The following is a 20,373-nucleotide window of genomic DNA, read 5'->3' as shown; positions in this document are numbered from 1 at the left end:
ATAGTATAATATATATAACATTATGGTATTGGACACACTTTGTGCAGTAATTTATTTGATACAGGTGTCACAGGGTATAAGAATTGGTGTATCTCTGATATATATATATCATATATTGCAATGAAAGTTGTAAGAAGTGATGCCTAGTAGATGCAGGTAACGGGGAAACATCATATGAATTCCTTTCAGTGGCTGCAATCTGTGGTGATATAAGAAATCTCTTTCCTGTTCATAGTTCATATGGGAAATAATTGTCCCTCTCCATGTGTACCGCTCATGAAGTACATTTTATTTTTAATTTCTATAGCCTCCCAGGCTTGGTTCATTTTCTGACCTCAAATTCTTGGTCTGACTTTTGGTTATCTCCATATAATGTTTATATTTGTGCTTTTGCTCCAGACAATAGATGTCAGATACTTTTATCATCACGATGTGTCTTTTCTCCAAAATGTCTGTCTTTTAAAAACCTAAACACTCAGAATGCATTAAGGGTTAGTGAACTGAACTGAAACCCCTCTCAGTATGAATGAAGCCTGTGACAATATAAGCCACTTAAGTCATATTTGCTCTGTCCTTTCCTTTATAAGATCCCTTGTAACAAACAGCCAGTTCCCTCTTCCAAGCATACACATGCCAAGCATAGTATAAAAAGAAAGAATGCCATAACTTTAAGCAAGGCCAATACCAAGGCTTACAAGTAATCAATATGTTACATTTTCTCTTGTAAAATGTTCACATCTTTTAATTAAGGCAAGTCAGCTATTGATAATTTAGAAAAGCTTCAAGGATTTACATCAAGAGAGCTAGATAGTTAAAGATGGTAGACATATCAACACAAAAATTATGATCAGTTATTGGTAGAAAAAAATAGCACAAACGATAAATTAATAAAACATAAATTGAAATAGATTATTAAAATTATTTAAGAATAATATTTGTTATTTTTTAAAGTTTAAGCACCAAGGGCAATTCTTATAACTGATTTTTCAAGTCAGCACTTAGAATTGGCTTAACTACTGTGACAATAAAGGATCAGGGATGTTATCATTCTACCTGAACAATCTTATTGTGTGTTCACATGTTCACTTATTCAGATGCAGTTTTGGAAGCAAAAATCAGATGTGGATGGTAATGCGTGCAAACTTATCGTGTAGAATAGTTACTTTTCCTCCTTATTTTAAATCCACTCCTGGTTTGCACATCAAAAAATGCATCTGAAAAAGCGACCATGTGAACGCACCCTGAGAAGTCAACACACAACGATATGAATACAATACTGCAAATACAATTTTCTGCTGTCAGTCTTTCTATTTTTCTAAGAAGTGTTTTTTTTCACAGCCTTGTCACTATTACTAACATCACTGAATAGAAATATCATTTATAACAACACCAACAGATTTTCTATGATTATTGACAGACTGTAAGGAAAGAGTAAGTTGCCACATTTGTGTAGAGGGTTGTATCATGAAAACCAGTTATTATCCCAAGAGGAGTCAACACCAGATAAATGAAAAATTCCCATCATTTTATGTTAAACCAAGAAATGAATTGAAGCTTAGGATTCTATGTAAATGGCTGAGTGAAGCACCCATTGCTATGGTATGGTCATAATTCTGCATTCGGCCAACAATTGCATGTCTCAAAATTCTGCAGTGTTGCATGTCATGTGGCAATATCACATTGCTTCCCATTTCCTATAAATGTAAGAAGTCAAAGTTATGTTATTTTTCTATCAATGTGTCTGTCTAATGTGTGCTCACATATAATAATATTAGGTTGAACTACCTACTTGTCAAGTAGACTTTTAACATATTGTGCTTTCTTTGTAAAGATGTTGCACACACATTACAGTGTATGTTTGCCTATTAACCATTCACTTGCTTTATGTGTTGTAACATACACCTCCTTTCTTGTTTCTGTTTAAGCATTGTACGCCATGGAAATAAATGTGGAAAAAGACAGAAAGACAGGAGAGACCAAGATTCTCTCTACAGCTGCAATTGACCCAGAGATGGTTCAACAGAGAGGAGTAAAGGTCTATGATGATGGTAACAAAGTAGTGTATGAGCTCCACCATTCAGGTGCTGTGGTAGAAAATGGCATCCATAGCCTAAGTACAAGGGATGTAGATGAACTTATACATAAATCTACACAATCAAAGATAGTAGCAGGGCAAAGCACTTTACCTGAGAGAACTCTGATCCCTGAAGGAATCACTAGTAACTTGAAGGAGCAATTACATTTTAAAGAAGCAAAATTAGAAATGGTGCACAAGTCAAGCAAAGGGCTTCCCTTAAAACCTGGACAGCAGCAAGTGAGAAGTAGTGGAAGCAATGTGGCTGATGCCACATTAGAACAACCAGTGACTATGATCTTCATGGGCTACCAGAACATTGATGATGAGGAAGAGACTAAAAAAGTATTAGGCTATGATGACACTATGAAAGCTGAGCTTGTGCTCATTGATGAAGATGATGAGAAGTCATTGCGAGAGAAGACAGTTACTGATATCTCCACTATGGATGGCAATGCTGCTGAACTGGTCTCAGGCAAGCTTCTCACTGAGACCACAGAACCCTCCTCTCCGGATGGTAAAGAGGAGAGTCTAGTCACAGAACCAATAACAGGTACAGATAAGAAAGCACGCTGCAAATGCTGTGTAGTAATGTGATTATGCCTCTCTTTTTATTCTAAACAGCACAGACACTGCCAACTGTGTATCACGTACCTTTGTGTAAGCTGTACTATAATGTGAACTGGGATTGCAAACCTACAGTGCATTGCAGAAGTTTAGTTTTTTTTCACACACACACACACACTTAAATATATGGCATATTTGAAGAAACAACCTTGTTGACTAAGCTTATTGGCACCAAGGGAAACAGAGTAATTTTATCAAGCCTGTTTTATGAAAAATATTAAACTACTGAATAGCTTTAAAGTTATATTATGCCAAATACAGTGACACATGATGTACATGAAAATGTTGTAGAGGTTGATACACTTGGCTTAAAGTAAAAGTCCATCTCTGCAACAAATGATTATTACCATTATTATTCTCTCCATGTCATTGGTTGTTTTCTGTTTCCGCTTCCAGTGCAGACCGATGTGTCTCACTTATTACTGGCAACAAACAAATCCTTTGTTTCCGAATCCTTCAGTCATTTTTAAGTTCATTCCATTTATCCCCCTTGTACTGTATGTGGGTTGGCAAAAATATGAGGAAAGTCAAAAGACAATACCAAACTGTAGGATCAGACTACAAGCATTCGTAATCATAGTGGGCAGAAAAATGGCAAATAATCCAGAATAATAATAATAATCCCATAGTGCTTTATTGCAGATGCTTCTGTGCACTTTAGCAATAACAGTGCTGCAAAGGTGAACCTAAACTTAAATTCTATGACTTTACAGAATTGTTCAGGTATGGAACACAAGTTGCCTTCCATTTCCCCTAATTGTACAAATGAAGACCTATAGTACACAAACTAATATGACAAACTGTGTGACTGTCAGGGCCATACAATTAAAAATACAATTTTTAACATGAAATTAGAATTTTCTTCAAAGATGACCTGTCCCCACCCCCACTAACTTTGCATTATCAAAAAGGTGCCACTCCAAAGATGATGTTGTAGTTTATCCTGATAAGTGCCAATAGTTTAAACACCCAGCACTCTAATCTGAACTTCTGTTGTTAAGAGGGCATTCCTAGACTAAAGAAGAATAACTAAGAATGCCCACCTGATAGTAGAACCCCTAATTAACATATTGTATGCAAGAATTAACAGGAAGGGACTAAATAATCATTATAAGAATCTGGGTTTGATGTAGGTGGTGAAAGGTCCTCCTTAAGCAGTTACTGTTTAGTTTTTACATAATTTAATTTTCCTATTTATAATTTCCTATTTATAATTTGCTTAATGCGATATGAGAAGTAGTAGTTTGAACCAGAATAAGGTATAGTACAGATTTTCACAGTTGCCATGTGATTATTTGGCCTTTTTTGAGCATCATAATTCCATGTTTTTCAGTTGTGTCTATGATGATGTAGTTTCTCCATACAATGACATTTGATTATTTCTACATACAGCAGATAAATATAAATTTTTGTATTTTTTAGTATGCATGCTAATATATCACATGAAATTAAACACATGGTGCTCACAGAAGTGTCTTTATAGTTTCTGGATATAAATGAGATCTAAAGCAAAACTTCATTTTCTGGTGGTAAATTAAGAAAGCATTGATATACTTGAAGTTAGCAATAGTTCTAAGACTCATGCCCATTAATGTGAATAATATTATACATTATCTTATTATAGATTTTAGTGAACACAAGTCTTAATAAATCACAACTGTTATGTATTGGAGTTATTTTAGTACATACGCTGAAATTCCACTTGAAAATTTGACAAATTAATGCCAAATCACAAGTGTTTTTTTGTGATAAAGCACAATTTTCTCTTCAGTAAGTGTGGAATGCATTGTTTTTATTAGATTTTTTTATATATTTGCCCTCATATTGATCTTGTTACTTTTTGTCTCTATCACAGGCATTTAGTCTCTGTGTTTTTGTAATGTTCCACAAGTTCTAGTTTTCCATGATGTAATTTACTATTCCATTGCATAAGAAACACTCCGACAAGAATAGACCACTAGTGCATTTTCTTCCCTCAACTCCACCATTCAGCACAGTAGATCGCTAGGAAATAGTAGACGCACAAAATAGTGTAGTATGTTCTTGAAATAAGAATTTATTTTAAAAGTTATACTCACAAAAGTAGTATTAAAATGTGCATATAAAATGATCAGTGGGACGCCAGTTTCACATGCTCGCCCGACCCTGGGTTTCACCAACTTCAGCTTCTTCCAGGGCGTCTGAATAGTGTTTTTTTATCTCTATTTTTTATCTCTATTTTTTGTGCTTATTTTGGGATTTTTCTGGATCAGTCCCTGACCATCTGAGGCTCTCTATATGTGAAGTGTGCTACACATTATTCGATATTTTATAGTCACACAAAATAGCTGGTAACAACCACAAATATCAGATTTTGGTATTTGGAGACATAAATAGCTTGCTCTCCTCAAGGACTCCAGGACCGCAATTACAGGCAAGGGGCGTTCTGATGTTGGGTGGAACAGCTTGATACCAGCCTCCATGACTGTACAACCATTTTGAATCTCACTACAAAGTTGATATTCTGGATGATACTGGATACCGCTATTTAACCCAATAACAGGAACAGGACCCGGAAGTTGTTAATTTGCTTAATTGGGGATTGGTAGTGGTTAAATTGGTAAGTTAAGTGAGAGATTTCCTTAAAGTTAAAGTTTAATTTTAATGGTCATAAGGTCAGTACATTACAACTAAGTCTTTAGAAATCTTTCATCCAGAATTTGCATAGACCTACAAAAAAGGTAACTTCAGGAAACGCTTCCAGCATTGGTGACCATTTGTGAATTGATAAATGTGAATTGTTTTCTTGGTGGTCCTTGAGGGAGTAGTTTTTATATAGTTGTGTTTTACGGTTTACAGTGTAGGAGAGTATAAGGCTTATTTATTTTACCACACTGCAGTACACTAGAATAAATGACTGACACTTACAAAACTGATGTAAGGTGTTGGCAATGTCCACACAACTTGCAAATTGTTGGACCACATTTCCAGTCATGGTAGGTGTTGATACATATATTTTAACAGTAAAGTTTCATTAAAAAAAAACCTGTGAACTGTCAGCAAAGGTGGTATCAACAACCTTGAAAGAAATCCCTGTTACCATTTTACTGCTTTACCTATCACTGTTTGATCAAACACATCTAAGACCTGCCTCATTTACATGGAAAACATCTTTCAGAATCTCACCCAGAAGGAGAATACCAATGAATTATTTAACATGCCTTTAATATTCCTGCAGGTTGCTCATAGCAGAACAGTCAAAACAACTGTTTATGCTGTATTTTGTATCTGAATAGGAAATCCATACTGGTGGAGTTTAGAAACTCATACACAATATGTATGTATTTAAAGAAATTAAATATCTATATATTTATGTATTTATTTATTTATGTATTTACTTTGTATCTTTTTACTTGTTATGTTGTCATTTGTATAATGAATAGATATACAATTTCCCAATACACTTTCTGTATCAGTTCCTCCTCATTGTTTTCTAGATCTCTGCTTGCTGTCATTCTATAGGAATCTTCATTGTTTATTTCCAGTGGATAGAAATCTGACCATGGTCACACAGGTGCACGGCTCGTTATATCACACAGCTCTGATTACTCTCTGCGACACTATCTGTGCACCTGTGTGACCATGGTCCGATTTTTGTCCACTGGAAGTAAAAAAATAAGTTTTCAACAGAATGACAGCAACCTGAGATCTAGAAAACAATGAGGAATTGATACAGAAAGTATAGTGGAAAAATGTATAACTTTTTATTATACAAACAACAACATTAATTAGCCAAATCATGTTTGCAGCTAATTCAAACAGAGGACCCTACAACGTAACCAGTAACTTAGATTGATTATAAATGCATTTATGTTATGGGGATAGTAAAGCTTTAAACTCTAAAAAGAGAACATTGCTAACTAACTGTTTTCTTCATATGAACAAACAATAAGCCATTGAATGGAGAATTAAGCATTCTTAGCCTATGCTGTCACAGCTGGCATTGAGTTAGGAAACCCCAAGTAAATGTAAATTAGTCATAGGATTTGGCACCACCCTGATTTGTTTATTTGGCTCTTCTGTTTGTTTCAAGTGAACAAAAGTGCCCTTTCTCATTTTAGAAAAACTTTGTAAGGAACTAATGTAACATTAATGCCAAATCCAACCTTCCTATCAAATGCTACTTGTAGCTTTATTTTTAGAATGTATTTCTAGTTCACCTCTTCGGCTGATAATTTTACCTCTGTCACACACTTTTACATGTTAATGCTTATTTTAACAGGGAGACGGGTATGACCTGTTACCAGATCCTTCTCTGTCATTATGTTATGTGTAAGGCCAGCATTACTGAAGAGTTATGTGGCTATTATCATGTTAACGGGATCCTCTAAAGTTGGTGATGTACATAAGCTTAATACCTTTGATTTCAGAAGGACAATTGGAGGGTAGTCAAATATACATAAAAATACATGAATTTCCTAAAACTGTTATACCCCAACCCACATAACTGTGACTGCACACAGTAGGGGGATTATATGGATACAAATTCTGTTATTCTATGTCCACCTAGAGAAGCACCACGCTAACAACTATTGATAGCATTTTAAATGGAAAGTACGTCTGTGGTTTTAATAAAATCCTTTTTCTATAGGAGTTACCCTATAATCTAATCACAAATATCTCCCATGACGCACAAATATAGTCAGGACTGTTTCTCACTGCTTTCAAGTCAAGTAATGAACACTGGTTGACAGCTCTACCACATTAGAGGGAGATTTAGCTGGTAGCACAGTATGTCTAATATTACTCCTTAAATAATGTCCCATAACAGTAAATCTAGGGTTCCCAAATACTTGATTCTCACTGATATAACACTGGCATCAATCAAGACAATAAATGATCCATATACAGCAGCCATAGTGATCAATTATGTTTTATTTTTTGCCATAAAAGCGGATTATCAGGGCGTGCAGCACAGATTTATTATGTATGAGTTTCAAAATCTGCAACAAATACAACATATCTTTATTAAACATTTTATTATGGTGAAAATAGTAGATAAAGTTTTTAGTTCTGAAAATATTTTGATATAGCCTGTATGATTTAGGCATATTTTTCTATTTTGTTATATGATGTGATTACACTTAATTTATCTTTTATCATTTGTTACTGAATGAACTGTTTTTCAGCATTTTTAGGTATGATAGTTCTCTTTTCTTTTCAAGTCTAAACAGATATATATATATATAGTTTACTAACACCTATGTGTGGATGATATGTGGTACGTGTTTGCATATTAGATTTTTACTGTTTCAATTAGAGGAAATAATTATTACAACCTATTTTATACTATATACTCAAGCATTGTTTATTTTCCTGTATCTTTCAATGCTTTTTCTGTTTTTCCAAATTCTGTACAAGCACAACATTCTCTTTGAAGCCTCACTGCCCTAAAACTGACATGAAAGTGTATTATTCAAGGGAGAAGAGCATATGTTCAAATCAGGATACATTGGGGCAAATGTACCTTTGTTTTGGCTTGACTTTTTTTTTATTTGTGACTTTTTTTGTGCCTACCACAACCCCTCTATAAAGTTTGCCAATTTCCAGTTTCCTGCAGTGATCCTGAAGTCATCATCTTATGCCACATTTTAGAGATGCAACTTTTTGCAAAAAGTAGCAAAATCACTAAAGACCTTAACTTAAATGTATTAAAGAAGGTCTAAGACGCTTTTGACCAGCAGAAATAAAAGGCTAGGGGCTCAAAGCCTAAATAAAGGTACATGTGCCCCATTGATTGATACAGATTTTTCAGGTAATAAAAAAGGCATGAAATGTGCTAAAGTGAATGTATGAGTCCATACTGAATGATTACACAGGTGTAGCTTGATGTTGAAATCTTAAAACCTTTAGTTTAGGATGTAGGATCGGTACAATAATGAAAAATTATGTCAGGAAAGTTGGTAGAGTCACCATTAAATTAAAATGTGATGAATATTCAGATAGCCCTTTAAATCTATCTTTCACAATATATTTACAGTAAAATGAAAATGAAATATATTAAAAGGAATCCATGACCATGATTTCCCTACTCCAAACTAACTGCTATGTTATGTAGGGCTATGCCCACACCTGTCACCCATATTGTATATGTTATATTTCTAAAGTTAACTTTGTCATGGGAGAATGAGACAAGAGATGTGACAATACTATTCTTCTCTCACCCCTATTTACTTGAATATGGCTATGAAGAGTGGAAAGGAATCTTATTATTTAGAAGTAAGCTGGTATATGCATCTTATTGTGCATCATTGCTTGTAAATAAACTAGCATGCTTTGTGCCTTATTATTCAGATATTGTATATTAATATGTAGAACCGATCACAATGGCACTTTTAAACAAAAATCACACTTTGTCCTTAATTCATTGCCATAGAATGCCTTTTTTACTCACTGCCTGTTTATCCTAATCCCTTCTGCATAAATTTACTAGAGATGGTTTATTGAAATACTTCTTAAACTGATTGTTAAAAATAACTTCAAAACTAAAAAAAATGACTTCAAAAATAAATTCATGAACAAGTATTTCTGAGTTATCTCATGCTTCTGGATCAGTGCAAAATTTTGGTAAGCGAAAATCTCCCAATTCATGCCAATGGTTATCTTTAGGGGCTTCTGATATTAGGCCTATCTCAGGTTGTTCTAATCTCCCTTCCCTCCAGGGAATGTCCCTCTACAAGGTAAAAGGTCCACTGTGCCTTCTATCTCAGAATGTCCCTAAACTGGGGCTTGTTTTCATATTTTTTAAGGACTATTATGTTTTACACAGATGCCTCTTATTCACTCAGTGCTTGCTGACTTTCATTATTTAGCATGTGCCTTTGCACCTATCTAGTAATGAACGCAAATAACACAATTTTAGTCAATGCAAAAAACTATGTAGTTATTCTTCTTTTTACTCAAGTCAACACATTACAGAACATAGGGGGGAATTCATTAAGACTAGTGTTTTTAATGGCAGTTCTGTGACAGTCTCCATCTTCTTTCGGAAGCAAACTACTCCAGTTTGGATCTGTAGACAAGATTTGAACTAGCAGAGTTTTTTTATTATAGTCTCTGCCTGTTTTACAGGAGGAGTGCGGGTCATAAAAACAGAAAAAAAGTGGCAGGACAGGGAGATTCATATGATTTCTCCAACAGAAAACTGGCAGAGAAGACATTAATTTCCCCCATAGAGCGTTAATTCTCTTATGCATAAACTATATAGTTTCCCATATACGTGATAAATAGATATTGATACAATTGAATAGTAACATAAAATAACACTGGGTGTAATATCCGTGACAACACATACCGTATTTTCCGGACTATAAGGCGCACTTAAAAGCCTTGGATTTCCTTGGAAATCCAAAGTGCGCCCTATAGTCCGGTGCGCCCTATGTATGGCACAGGGCAGCGGACCATACTTACATAGGTCCCCGCTACCGGAGACCGGAGACAGCAGATCTCCAGCGGGAACTGCAGACCACGCGGCACGAACAACTTCTGCCGCGTGGTCTGCAGTTCCCGCTGGAGATCTGCTGTCTCCGGTAGCGGGGACCTATGTAAGTATGGTCCGCTGCCCTCCTCCACCTCCCCCTCACCTTCCCCACTCACCTTCCCCGCGTCGCCACGTCTCGTCGGGTCTCGTCTTTGGGTCGCGTCGCGTCTCTTCTCGTCGGGTCTCCGCTCCGCCCCCGGACCTCCGACACGCCCCCGGACCCTGCGCCTTATAGTCCGATGCGCCTTATATATGGAATTATTACATATATAAGGCGCATCGGACTAATGCGCCTTATATTCCTGTGCGCCTAATGGCCCGGAAAATACGGTAATATAAGTCATATCTAACTTTAATTCATCATCTGGTATCGCACTGACATGTTAACTGAATAAGTTGAGAACTTTCCTTCCCTGCCAATGGTTATACATACCAACTTTCCTGGTTAAATTGGCCAAACTCCCATACCCAGCTGAATTCTACAGCAACCACTAAACTTCTATTATTTTCAAGGTGACATGGGCACTTTATGTTAAGGTCCTTATAAAGGAACTACCCTTCAAAAGCGGGTATGGGACTGACCGTCAAAATTTGTGGTTTATCAGGACCTCCCATCAATTTTGTCAGGTATGCCTAAGTTTACAATGTTGTGCCCGGATCATCTTAAATGAAAGCGTATGTGGTCTAATTGTGAGTTGTAAGTCTCCATCACATGAGAATCCATTTAGAAATCCAGCAGGTTTAGATGTCTGGTAATTGCATTGTCTCATTTGCCCAAACTTTCAGGTCACAACACGAACACATTCACTGTCATAAGCTGGAATGCATCTCTATGATCTATGCCTGATCAACTTGTCACATCTACAGTTCTATGAATATTCCCTCATTACTTCTATTGATATGTCACATAATCATAATTATAATATTTTATGAGCTAAACAATGCTCATGACCCATTTAGGTGCCAGAGATGAAACAAAGCAATGATGGCTAAACCAGAGAGGTGAAGTGCAAATAAGTAGGGGAGGATTTGTAAATGGAAGTGGTAAGCAATAAAGCTTAGATCTGTAAATACAGTACAGGACAGACAGAAGAGTTGTACACTATATGTCATACAACTTTATACATAATGAAAAAGGTTATGATAAGATGCCAATTACTGTATAATCTTACAGTTTACACATTTTTACATTGGAGTGTAATAACCCTATGTTTTTACAGCACAATTACCCGTCAAAGAGTGAGATATACCAAAAAGACATGAAACTATTGAGGGCTATTGCATTCTATGCAGCACACAGATGAGCTTACACTATAGATGTAAACCTCCTAGAACCTCTATAAAAAGAGAGCTACGATGTGCTGGTTTTTTATGAGGCCAAAGACAATGTTGTGTGTTTTATCACTGCTGTGTAGTGATTGTACATCATGGATGAGAACTATGTACTGAGACATTTAATCTGTGTGTGACTACATGTATGTACACTAGTGAAGTGCTATCCTGTTATTTTACATACTGGACCTGCTGGATTATCTTATAATATCTGATGTCATTTGTACTATAAAGTCATTTGGAAATGTAATGTTAAATTCACATGTAAAAAGAAAAAACACTGCCAACAGCACACTGTGCTGTAATTGTGGCTTATCTATTTTCTCTGTATAGTATTATTATAGGAAATAAACTTGCTTTTCACTGCTATTGTCTCTTTTCTGCTTTTCTTCTCTTTACTACGCACTCCATAACTGCCATGAATGAACTTCCAGGTCTACTCTTTTCTCATGACTATGCACCCTGGTACTAACACTATGTATAAGTGAATGATCACTATCTTTCTTCTGCGAGCACACTTATTATTTTGTAGGTTTTCTACTTGTAACAGGTTACGAAACAGACCTAGTCGTAGGGCTTCAGGAAAAAAATGTGAACAAAAAGAAGCCAGAGATACATTATAATATTATTACAGTTCAGAACACCTAAAATAGTAAAGTGTTATTTATCTTTAAAGGGGTTCACACAAAGCACATGGCATGCACACAAAGGCTGTACTGTGATAAATTTCGGTTACTGGTTGTCAATGCAGGAAGTATTTTTTCCCCCTATTCTGCTCAAATGTAGAAATCACTATATGGACAATATCTTTGGACATATGTCCAAAATTTTGTCTATTGCCACAACTGTGAACACAGAGAACATTTCCTTTTAAAGTGTTTGTTCTCAAAAATTCTCCTTCCCCAACTAAATAAAACTGTTGTCTCATATAGTACTGAATGTACAATGTACATAATTTAGGGATTACGCACCACCACCACCATAATTGTACTCCAGCGCAGCCGGCCGCATGATATATCAGGAGGGCGGGGCAGAGATCAGATTTTCGTAAGGTGTTAGTAGCTAGTCTGAGCCCTTTCTGTAGCCCTTAAAGTTTATTAACACCTATGTCTTAAGTTGATAAAAAAAGCATGAGTTTAACTAATACAGCAGTTTATTGGCTGAAATTTTAATAAGGAATCAACAAACTGTGTAACAGTTGCTGGTTCATGAATTATCTTTAGGTCCAGCCATGAAATAAATCAATAATGCTGAATTAAACATTCACCAGCAACTGATATTTACAGAAACAATGGTGTATCAGTCTGTAGAGTAACCTGTTATCAAGTGATAAAGGATTACATAGATGGGGGGAGAAATCAGTGGAGATTACAGTAAAGAGAGTGATGTTCGCTTTGCCCTTTAAAGCCCTTTAATTTGAACCACCCATTCATATCTCCAGGACTTCTCCTGAGATGCACCAATTCCCTGGAAAGTCCTACCTCGAAATATTGAACTAATAATCAAATACCAAAGTTTTAAGCATGCCTTAAGACAATTCTTTCAAGCAGATGTAATCTTGCAGCAATGGAGGAAGTTTCAGCACACAGTGGGAAGTGCTCCTGTGCAGTGTAACAGCCTGTGAAACTACAGCACAGAGGAGCTAGGGTAGCCATTCTGACTCATTAGCATAATTATACATGTTGATTTTAGAAGGAAGGAGGCCATTTTGATGGTAGATTTCCTTTAGGAGTAGAACACATGAATGAAGAGTTTCCTTGCTTAGATGAATGTTTCTTAGAAGTTGATTTTAGAATGAAGGAGTTCATGGATAACAAATGTAAGAAGATTACCACAGTCACAATTCCTGGATCTGTGTACAGCTATGTATAATTTGTGGCCTTAAGGATTAATTGCATGAGTCTTAGATAAAAGTGCAGATATTTAAAAAGAAGAATCCAACAAGAGTATTAGTGGAAGTCTATGACCCACATTTATTAAAGTGTGTACGTAAGAAGTTTGCACCAGTTTTGTGACACAGCTGCACTGTGTCCAAGTAAGAAAAATGTGCACCAAAAGGAGCATATCGGTGCACAGTTGGATCATTTGAAACAATTCTGTCCGACATGTGCCACAATTGTGCAGAATGCGTTCAGGGGGCGCACGATTCATTAAGAATGTGTGACAAATTTCATGAATCTGTCACACACTGTAAAGTACATAGGCAAACTGTAGTATCTTGCTCTGCGTGCTCACACATGCACAACTTCTCAAAAGTGTGAAAACTCAAGGCTATGCATATGCAAAACTGGTGCAGAAACTTAAATACATACATGTGCAAGAGGTTTGAATGTTCTTTTCCATACAAACTCAGACAGAAAACTGGCGCAAACACTTTAATAACTATGGGCCATTTGAGACCCCCCAGGAAAATAAAGGTGCACATTTCCTGTTAACGGTCTGGATAACTGTCCACAATTGAAAATCTACGCTGTAAATTTATTGTCACAGCCCTTTTTCCATTAGGCACACAAAAAGCTATGAAATAAAAGAGGCAGGAGTGTTCTTGTACACAGAAATACAGAGAAAGGAGTAGTGGGAACATAGGACATGAATGAGAATGTACTCTTATTAAGACTGCTGGTGTTTGTTATGATTCTAATAAGAGATCTGTGATCACATTGCTAGAGATTTGGAAGGCAGGTCTGTTTGCACTTCATAGAAAAGGATGGTAAAGTAAATCGCATGACTTTAATATTGCTGGCACCAGCACTTATATTATCTAAATAAGAAGCAACTCTTCACGTTAGAAGAACAAGTGGAGAAAGAGTAAAAGATAATGGACATATCTGCAGATAATATCATCATACTAAACCCCTGGAAATATCCGCTTTTCTGAAGGACTCAACTAATAAATAGTTTGTCAGCTTGTGATCCTTAAATATCATTTAAATGTCATTTCCTTCAGAAAATGTTTTCAGTATCTGCTCAGAAAACAATTGGAAAGACATTTAAACAGGACCAGATGTTAATCGTGACCTTTCTTTCCATGTGGAATATCAACATATATTTCATGGCTAGAGATATAAAAAGAAGCTACAACAAAAGGAGTAGGCTTGCCAACAGAGCTGCAGGATACATTAAGTATGTAATCTTTTTTAGTATTGTTTAGGTCTACTCAGGGTCATAATACAAGTGCACAAGTTAGTATTAGACCTATACCGATAGATATAACTCTTGGCCCCCTCATACACACATATGCCTGGATATGTATATGTGAACTATAGCTAGCATGTCTGATCTGAACTCCATGCACTTATTTGCAACTCCCACAGCCCTTTAGTGAATGGGACATGATGTACTTGAACATTCCCATTTTTGTGATCACTGCGGAATGGTGTATTTAGTGTCATAAATGACACATTTCATTTAAGCATAAAATGTGTTGCTTTTTTCCTTAATTTTTTCTTTCAGAAAATTCAGCTTAGCTATCAAAAATGATAGCTTCTGCAAACCAGTTGAATATCTCACTGTTGAATATATCAAAATAGATTAAAAAAAATATATATATTTCATGCTTATCCCTCCAAGCAAATGATGTGTGTACAGATTGCTTTATCAACATGGTAAAAAAATATACTTGATCAAAATTGGTAGGAATATTAGATATTCTGTTTTCCCTCAGCTTAGCTCACATTGGGTGTAAAAAATATGCATGCCTTTATAAAAGGAGTATTCTCCCATTTGATATTTATGACATATCCACAGGACATTAATATATTCAAAAGAAGAAAGAAGTATGCTGTAAGACCCAAATTCAAAATATAAACAAATTTATTTGTACCATGGTACACCGCAACACAAAAACACATATAAAAACAATTAAAAAGTGTGAAAAACACACAAACACAATGCAGCAGGAAGACCTAGCATATGGTGATGCTGGTCCTCCTGACAGCCACCAGCTCCCCCTACTCTCAGCGACCTCTCCTAACTATGTGTATGTCATAACAGTATAAACTGAAAAAATGATGGCAATACATAAAACCAAGATAGCAAAACCCAAACAAACAAATGTATGAAGGTATAGAGTACTCAATTGATAATAGAGCCAAATCGCTATTATGAAAGTAAATTATATGAAAAAGTGCTCATAGGTCAATGAGGGTATCTACCTGTCATGTAAAGGATCCAAACCAAGGAGAGGTAAGGGGAAGCTGGGGCACAAAGCCCCACGCGTATCGCCAACCAACTGGCTTCCTCAGGGGTGTGTGTTTTTCACACTTTTTAATTGTTTTTATATGTGTTTTTGTGTTGCGGTGTACCATGGTACAAATAAATTTGTTTATATTTTGAATTTGGGTCTTACAGCATACTTCTTTCTTCTTTTGAATATATTATTGGTTTGTTTGTGTATGACTTTGACCCTGACCATATACATTTTAGGAGTGCTAGTCCCGCCCCTTTTGTTTCTCGGATATCCACAGGACATAAATACATGACAAATATTCCTCGTCCAGGCTGCACATAAAGTTGGAATGGCATGCACTGCTACTCTCCATTCAGGTAAATGGAGTGGTAATCACTATTGGTTGTTCAAGCTTTAAATGCACCTATCTGTGTCCATAGTTGTGCAGAAGTTTAGCATTTGGTTTCATATTCCAGGATAAAGTAAGCCAATCTTGGATTTTTTGAAGCCTATTGATATCAGCAAGTCATTGCTATGACAGCTTCATGGCAAAATAAAGGAATTATATGTCAGACCCTCTGCCCTGATTTTGTGGAATATCCTTCAATACATATCTAAATTATAGGTAATGGGAAGTATATGTGTATATAAACTTGTAGCAATGTTATAAATGTATAATTTAGCTTTTGTTATACTCACAAGGACAAAAAGTTGTGAATCTACTTAATGTTTCGACAGAGTTGGAAAGTCTGGTGTATTTTTCATAGGTGTTATGTGACAATGGTTTACTTTGTGTAGTGAATTCTAGCCATAATCATATACAATTGCCATTGGTTAATCCCATCAGAAAGTCCTTAGACCTATCTCTGTTTATGTGCCCTATTAGGGCAAATCATAAGAACGCCATACAGAAGGGCACCATGCTCAAGACAACTAAGTCTTCTACTTAGGGCTTTCAGTGTCTCTGGCGGACTTTCAGATCCACCATGTCATTTCACATGGCTTTCAGATTTAGACCTCATTTACATGGCCGTGTGCTTTCCTGGACTAGACTTGCAAGCACACAGCCAGTTAGTAAAGGGAGGGGGAGTGAGCCCGCCTCACCCTTCCCCTCTCCATTGAAAGCTGAGCTGCTCGGCTCGGTCACGGTGGGGTGTTAAACTGTGTGCTCACCACACCATAACATGGGTGCCATAGATGTCCGTCTGGCTCCCTTATGGTTGTGTGAATAGGGCCTAACAGGTTTCACCATAATGAGAAAAGACCATTAACCATAGCTGGTGATGTATGAGATATTCTGTGTATAGAGTGGAAAGGGGGCTGCCTTAAAGGTAGTCAAGAGGCAATGTTTTTCTTATCCCACTATGGAAAACATATTTGCATATTTACCAGATATTTGCATAGTTAGAGATTCAATGGCTGAACATCTCCACTACCGTTGGCCTGTAGAGTTGGCCATAAATGTCAAAAATTCCATAAGGAGTTGTCATACACCCTGGACCATATTACATTTATACAGAGATGCAAAACATAGAAATCTTGTTGTAACATCTTTTTTTTACTAATGGGCTTTCAAGACTCATATTCATTAAAAAGTCACAGGGAGATCTCCAACAGGCTCTGCATTACAAGATGACTAAAGACTATTCCTTATTTAGAAGTGTTCCACAATAGTGTTTGGGGTATGTGGTAAGATGTACGGGGGTGAGATTTCTATGGAGGGAGCAATAGCTCATGCATATGCACATATAACATTTCTTACCAGAACTGTGTCAGTGTACACTCATTTCCTGGCCCACCTTTTATTTGTGCTGTTCTCCGGTCTCAGAGCCCTTATTTTAAGAGTTCAAATGAAAATGAAAGCATCAGCACAATGTCACAAAGGATGGAAACCAGAGCACATGGAAAGCATCTGTCCACAAATGCTGACTTGACTTTTCATGCTGCTGATGAGTCTATGGCACTTAGCCGGGTATCCAAGCTTTTATTTACATTTTAAAGACACATCTATGGTAAATAATTGTCATTACACTTAAAGGAAACCTACCATTTCAAATGGTAGGGGTAAGCTGTAAATACTGCGCACCAGCTCAGGGTGAGCTGGTGCCGGTGCTTACTTTCATTAGTGTTATTAACTGCTGTATCGCGGTTTTAACACTTTTTAAAGTTTATAGCAGAAGCTGCTTCGGCACTGCGTGCGCACGCCTACATAGGGAATGCCGGAGACGTCGCGCGCATGGTCGCGCGCATGGTCGCGCGCAGCGCCGAAGCAGCTTCTGCTATAAACTTTAAAAAGTGTTAAAACCACGATACAGCCGTTAATAACACTAATGAAAGTAAGCACCGGCACCAGCGCACCCTGAGCTGGTGCTCGGTATTTACAGCTTACCCCTACCATTTGAACTGGTAGGTTTCATTTAAGTGCCAATAGTTTTTGTAGGTTTAGAGTTGTAAGCGATTGGAGATGCGATTACTATTGGTTCTTCAAGCTTCAAAGCCACCTATCCATGTTTTCCATTGTACATTTTTGCATTTGCGTTTAAATAACAGGATAAATGAAGCCCATCTTGGATATTTTCTAATCCTATTGATACCAGCAAGTCACCTCTATGACAATGTGATGGCAAAGTAAAGGAATTATATGCTAGACCCTGTGCCCTGCTTTTATGGGATATCCTCCATTACAAGTCTAAATTATAGGTAATGGGTAGTAGATATGTATTTAAACTTGTATAAATGTTATAAATGTATAAATTAGCTTTTTTTAATACTCACAAAGAGGACACCATTCACAGTAAAAAAAACAATCACACAGTAAAATGCTAGTCAAATATTCTTGAATTCATAGACAACATTTAGTGTGGCCCTTTAGGTGATACGGTAATCACATGTCGATTAAGGAAAGGGGTCATTATATGGCTGGAAACACTGGGGCAGATTTACTTACCCGGTCCATTCGCGATCCAGCGGCGCGTTCTCTGCGCTGGATTCGGGTCCGGCCGGGAATTATTAAGGTAGTTCCTCCGATGCTGCGCTGAAGAGCATCGGAACGCACTGGAATACACCGAGCCGGGCTGAGTGAAGGTAAGTGCAATTTTCGCAACACATTTTTTTTTTTAAATGCGGCGGGTTTTCGTTTGGCCACGCCCCCCGATTTCTGTCGCGTGCATGCCAGCGCCGATGCACCACAATCCGATCGCGTGCGCCAAAATCCTGAGGCAATTCAGGGGAAATCGGCGCAAATCGGAAATGTTCGGGAAAACGCGAATCGGGCCCTTAGTAAATGACCCCCACTATTGGCTTGTGTACATCAAAGTGTGTATAGACTTCACATTGCGGATGGGATGGCACTTAAATAATTCTGAACTTGTAACAACATAGTTTTATAGTAACCAATATTTTCTGAGCCAGGCTATATTTCACAAATTTACATTTACATTTATCCAAACCAACATGGTATTATATATTAGGGGACTCTAGTTAAGTGCTGAAATATTTTACACACAATTCACAACTTGAAACTAACTAATGGGAAGTTGAGATATTGTTACAACTTTTGAAGATTTGTATGAGTAATGTGAAATTATATATGTAAAATACATTTAAGTGTAATCAATCAGTTAATGTACAGTATTAGTAGAGGATGTGGAATGGCTGCGGAATTTACACAGCTGTAATGAAGGCAAAGCTTGCAGCAAAAAAGTGACATCTTGCAGATTCTAAATCGATTTTTTATGATGCATATGGGACATGGATAAATACCATTCACTGCACTGCTACTGTATCAAACAGCAAATTTTCCACATCATGTGCAAATAGTATATAAATACTGGATGATCAAATTATTGCTTTGAGGAGAAAGACTAACTTTAATATCTAAAGGTTTTGCTAAATATCTAAAGTATCTAAATATTCAGCTTAATTTGTGAATAAACAGGCTGCATTTTCTCCCTTTATAGTAACAGCTGTTACTGTATCTCTCTGTTAACCCGTTAGAAACCTGCAGCAACGTCTAAAAAGAAGAGTTAAGATCCATATTCCAACCTATATAATGGGGCACAATTACTAAGGGTCAGAACGCCGCATTTTCGTCGGGCTTCATGATTTTTTTAGTTTTGCGCTGAATTGCCCCTGGATTTTTGCCGCATCGGCGCCGGCTTGCATGTGACACAAATCGGGGCGGCATGGACATCGGACAACCCGACTGATTCGGACAAACTGTGAAATTTAAAAAGCAAATTGTGACGCAAGATCAGCACTCACATGCACCGGGAAGAAGAAGGTGAACTCCGGTGGACCTCAGCGGGGAAGCGACAGATGCAGGAAATTGGACGCACGATCTTAGTGAATCGCAGCAGACCCGAATCCTCGTCGGACAACACACCTCTGGGATCGCGACGGGACCGGTAAGTAAATGTGCCCCAATGTGTTTAATGAAGGCTGCACACAGACTTAGATCTGTATCTGTATTTATTTGTATAGTTCTGAACAGTGAAAATTAACCCTTTCTGCTCTCTGCCTGGTTATAGTATTCTAAGAGCACTACTTTATAACTGAAGATCTTATCAGTCCCTGCTCAGCCAGTCTTTCCTTATCAAGCTGTAAGTAAAATTAAGATACTTCATGGACTACTAATGTTATACAGAGAGCAGA

General features: G+C 37.0%; 1 protein-coding gene across 10 annotated transcripts in view; it reads left to right on the top strand.

Annotated features, from left to right (window-relative positions):
• PALM2AKAP2 (PALM2 and AKAP2 fusion) overlaps positions 1 to 20,373 on the top strand; it is a 212,644-nt gene that overhangs the window by 98,547 nt on the left and 93,724 nt on the right. For 6 of the 10 annotated variants that reach the window (XM_072154848.1, XM_072154829.1, XM_072154832.1 and 3 more), the window contains exon 7: positions 1,926 to 2,627. The exons of 3 other annotated variants lie outside the window; for them this stretch is intronic. In XM_072154848.1, the coding sequence (XP_072010949.1) occupies positions 1,926 to 2,627 (702 nt within the window). Of the gene's footprint in view, positions 1 to 1,925; positions 6,376 to 20,373 lie in introns of those variants that run through there. One more of the 10 variants, XM_072154873.1, reaches the window with a different exon arrangement.

This window comes from Engystomops pustulosus, chromosome 1 (assembly GCF_040894005.1).
Source record: "Engystomops pustulosus chromosome 1, aEngPut4.maternal, whole genome shotgun sequence".
Classification (NCBI taxonomy): domain Eukaryota; kingdom Metazoa; phylum Chordata; class Amphibia; order Anura; family Leptodactylidae; genus Engystomops; species Engystomops pustulosus.
The sequence above is the reverse complement of the archived record's forward strand: the minus strand, read 5'-3'. Positions and strand labels throughout refer to the sequence as shown.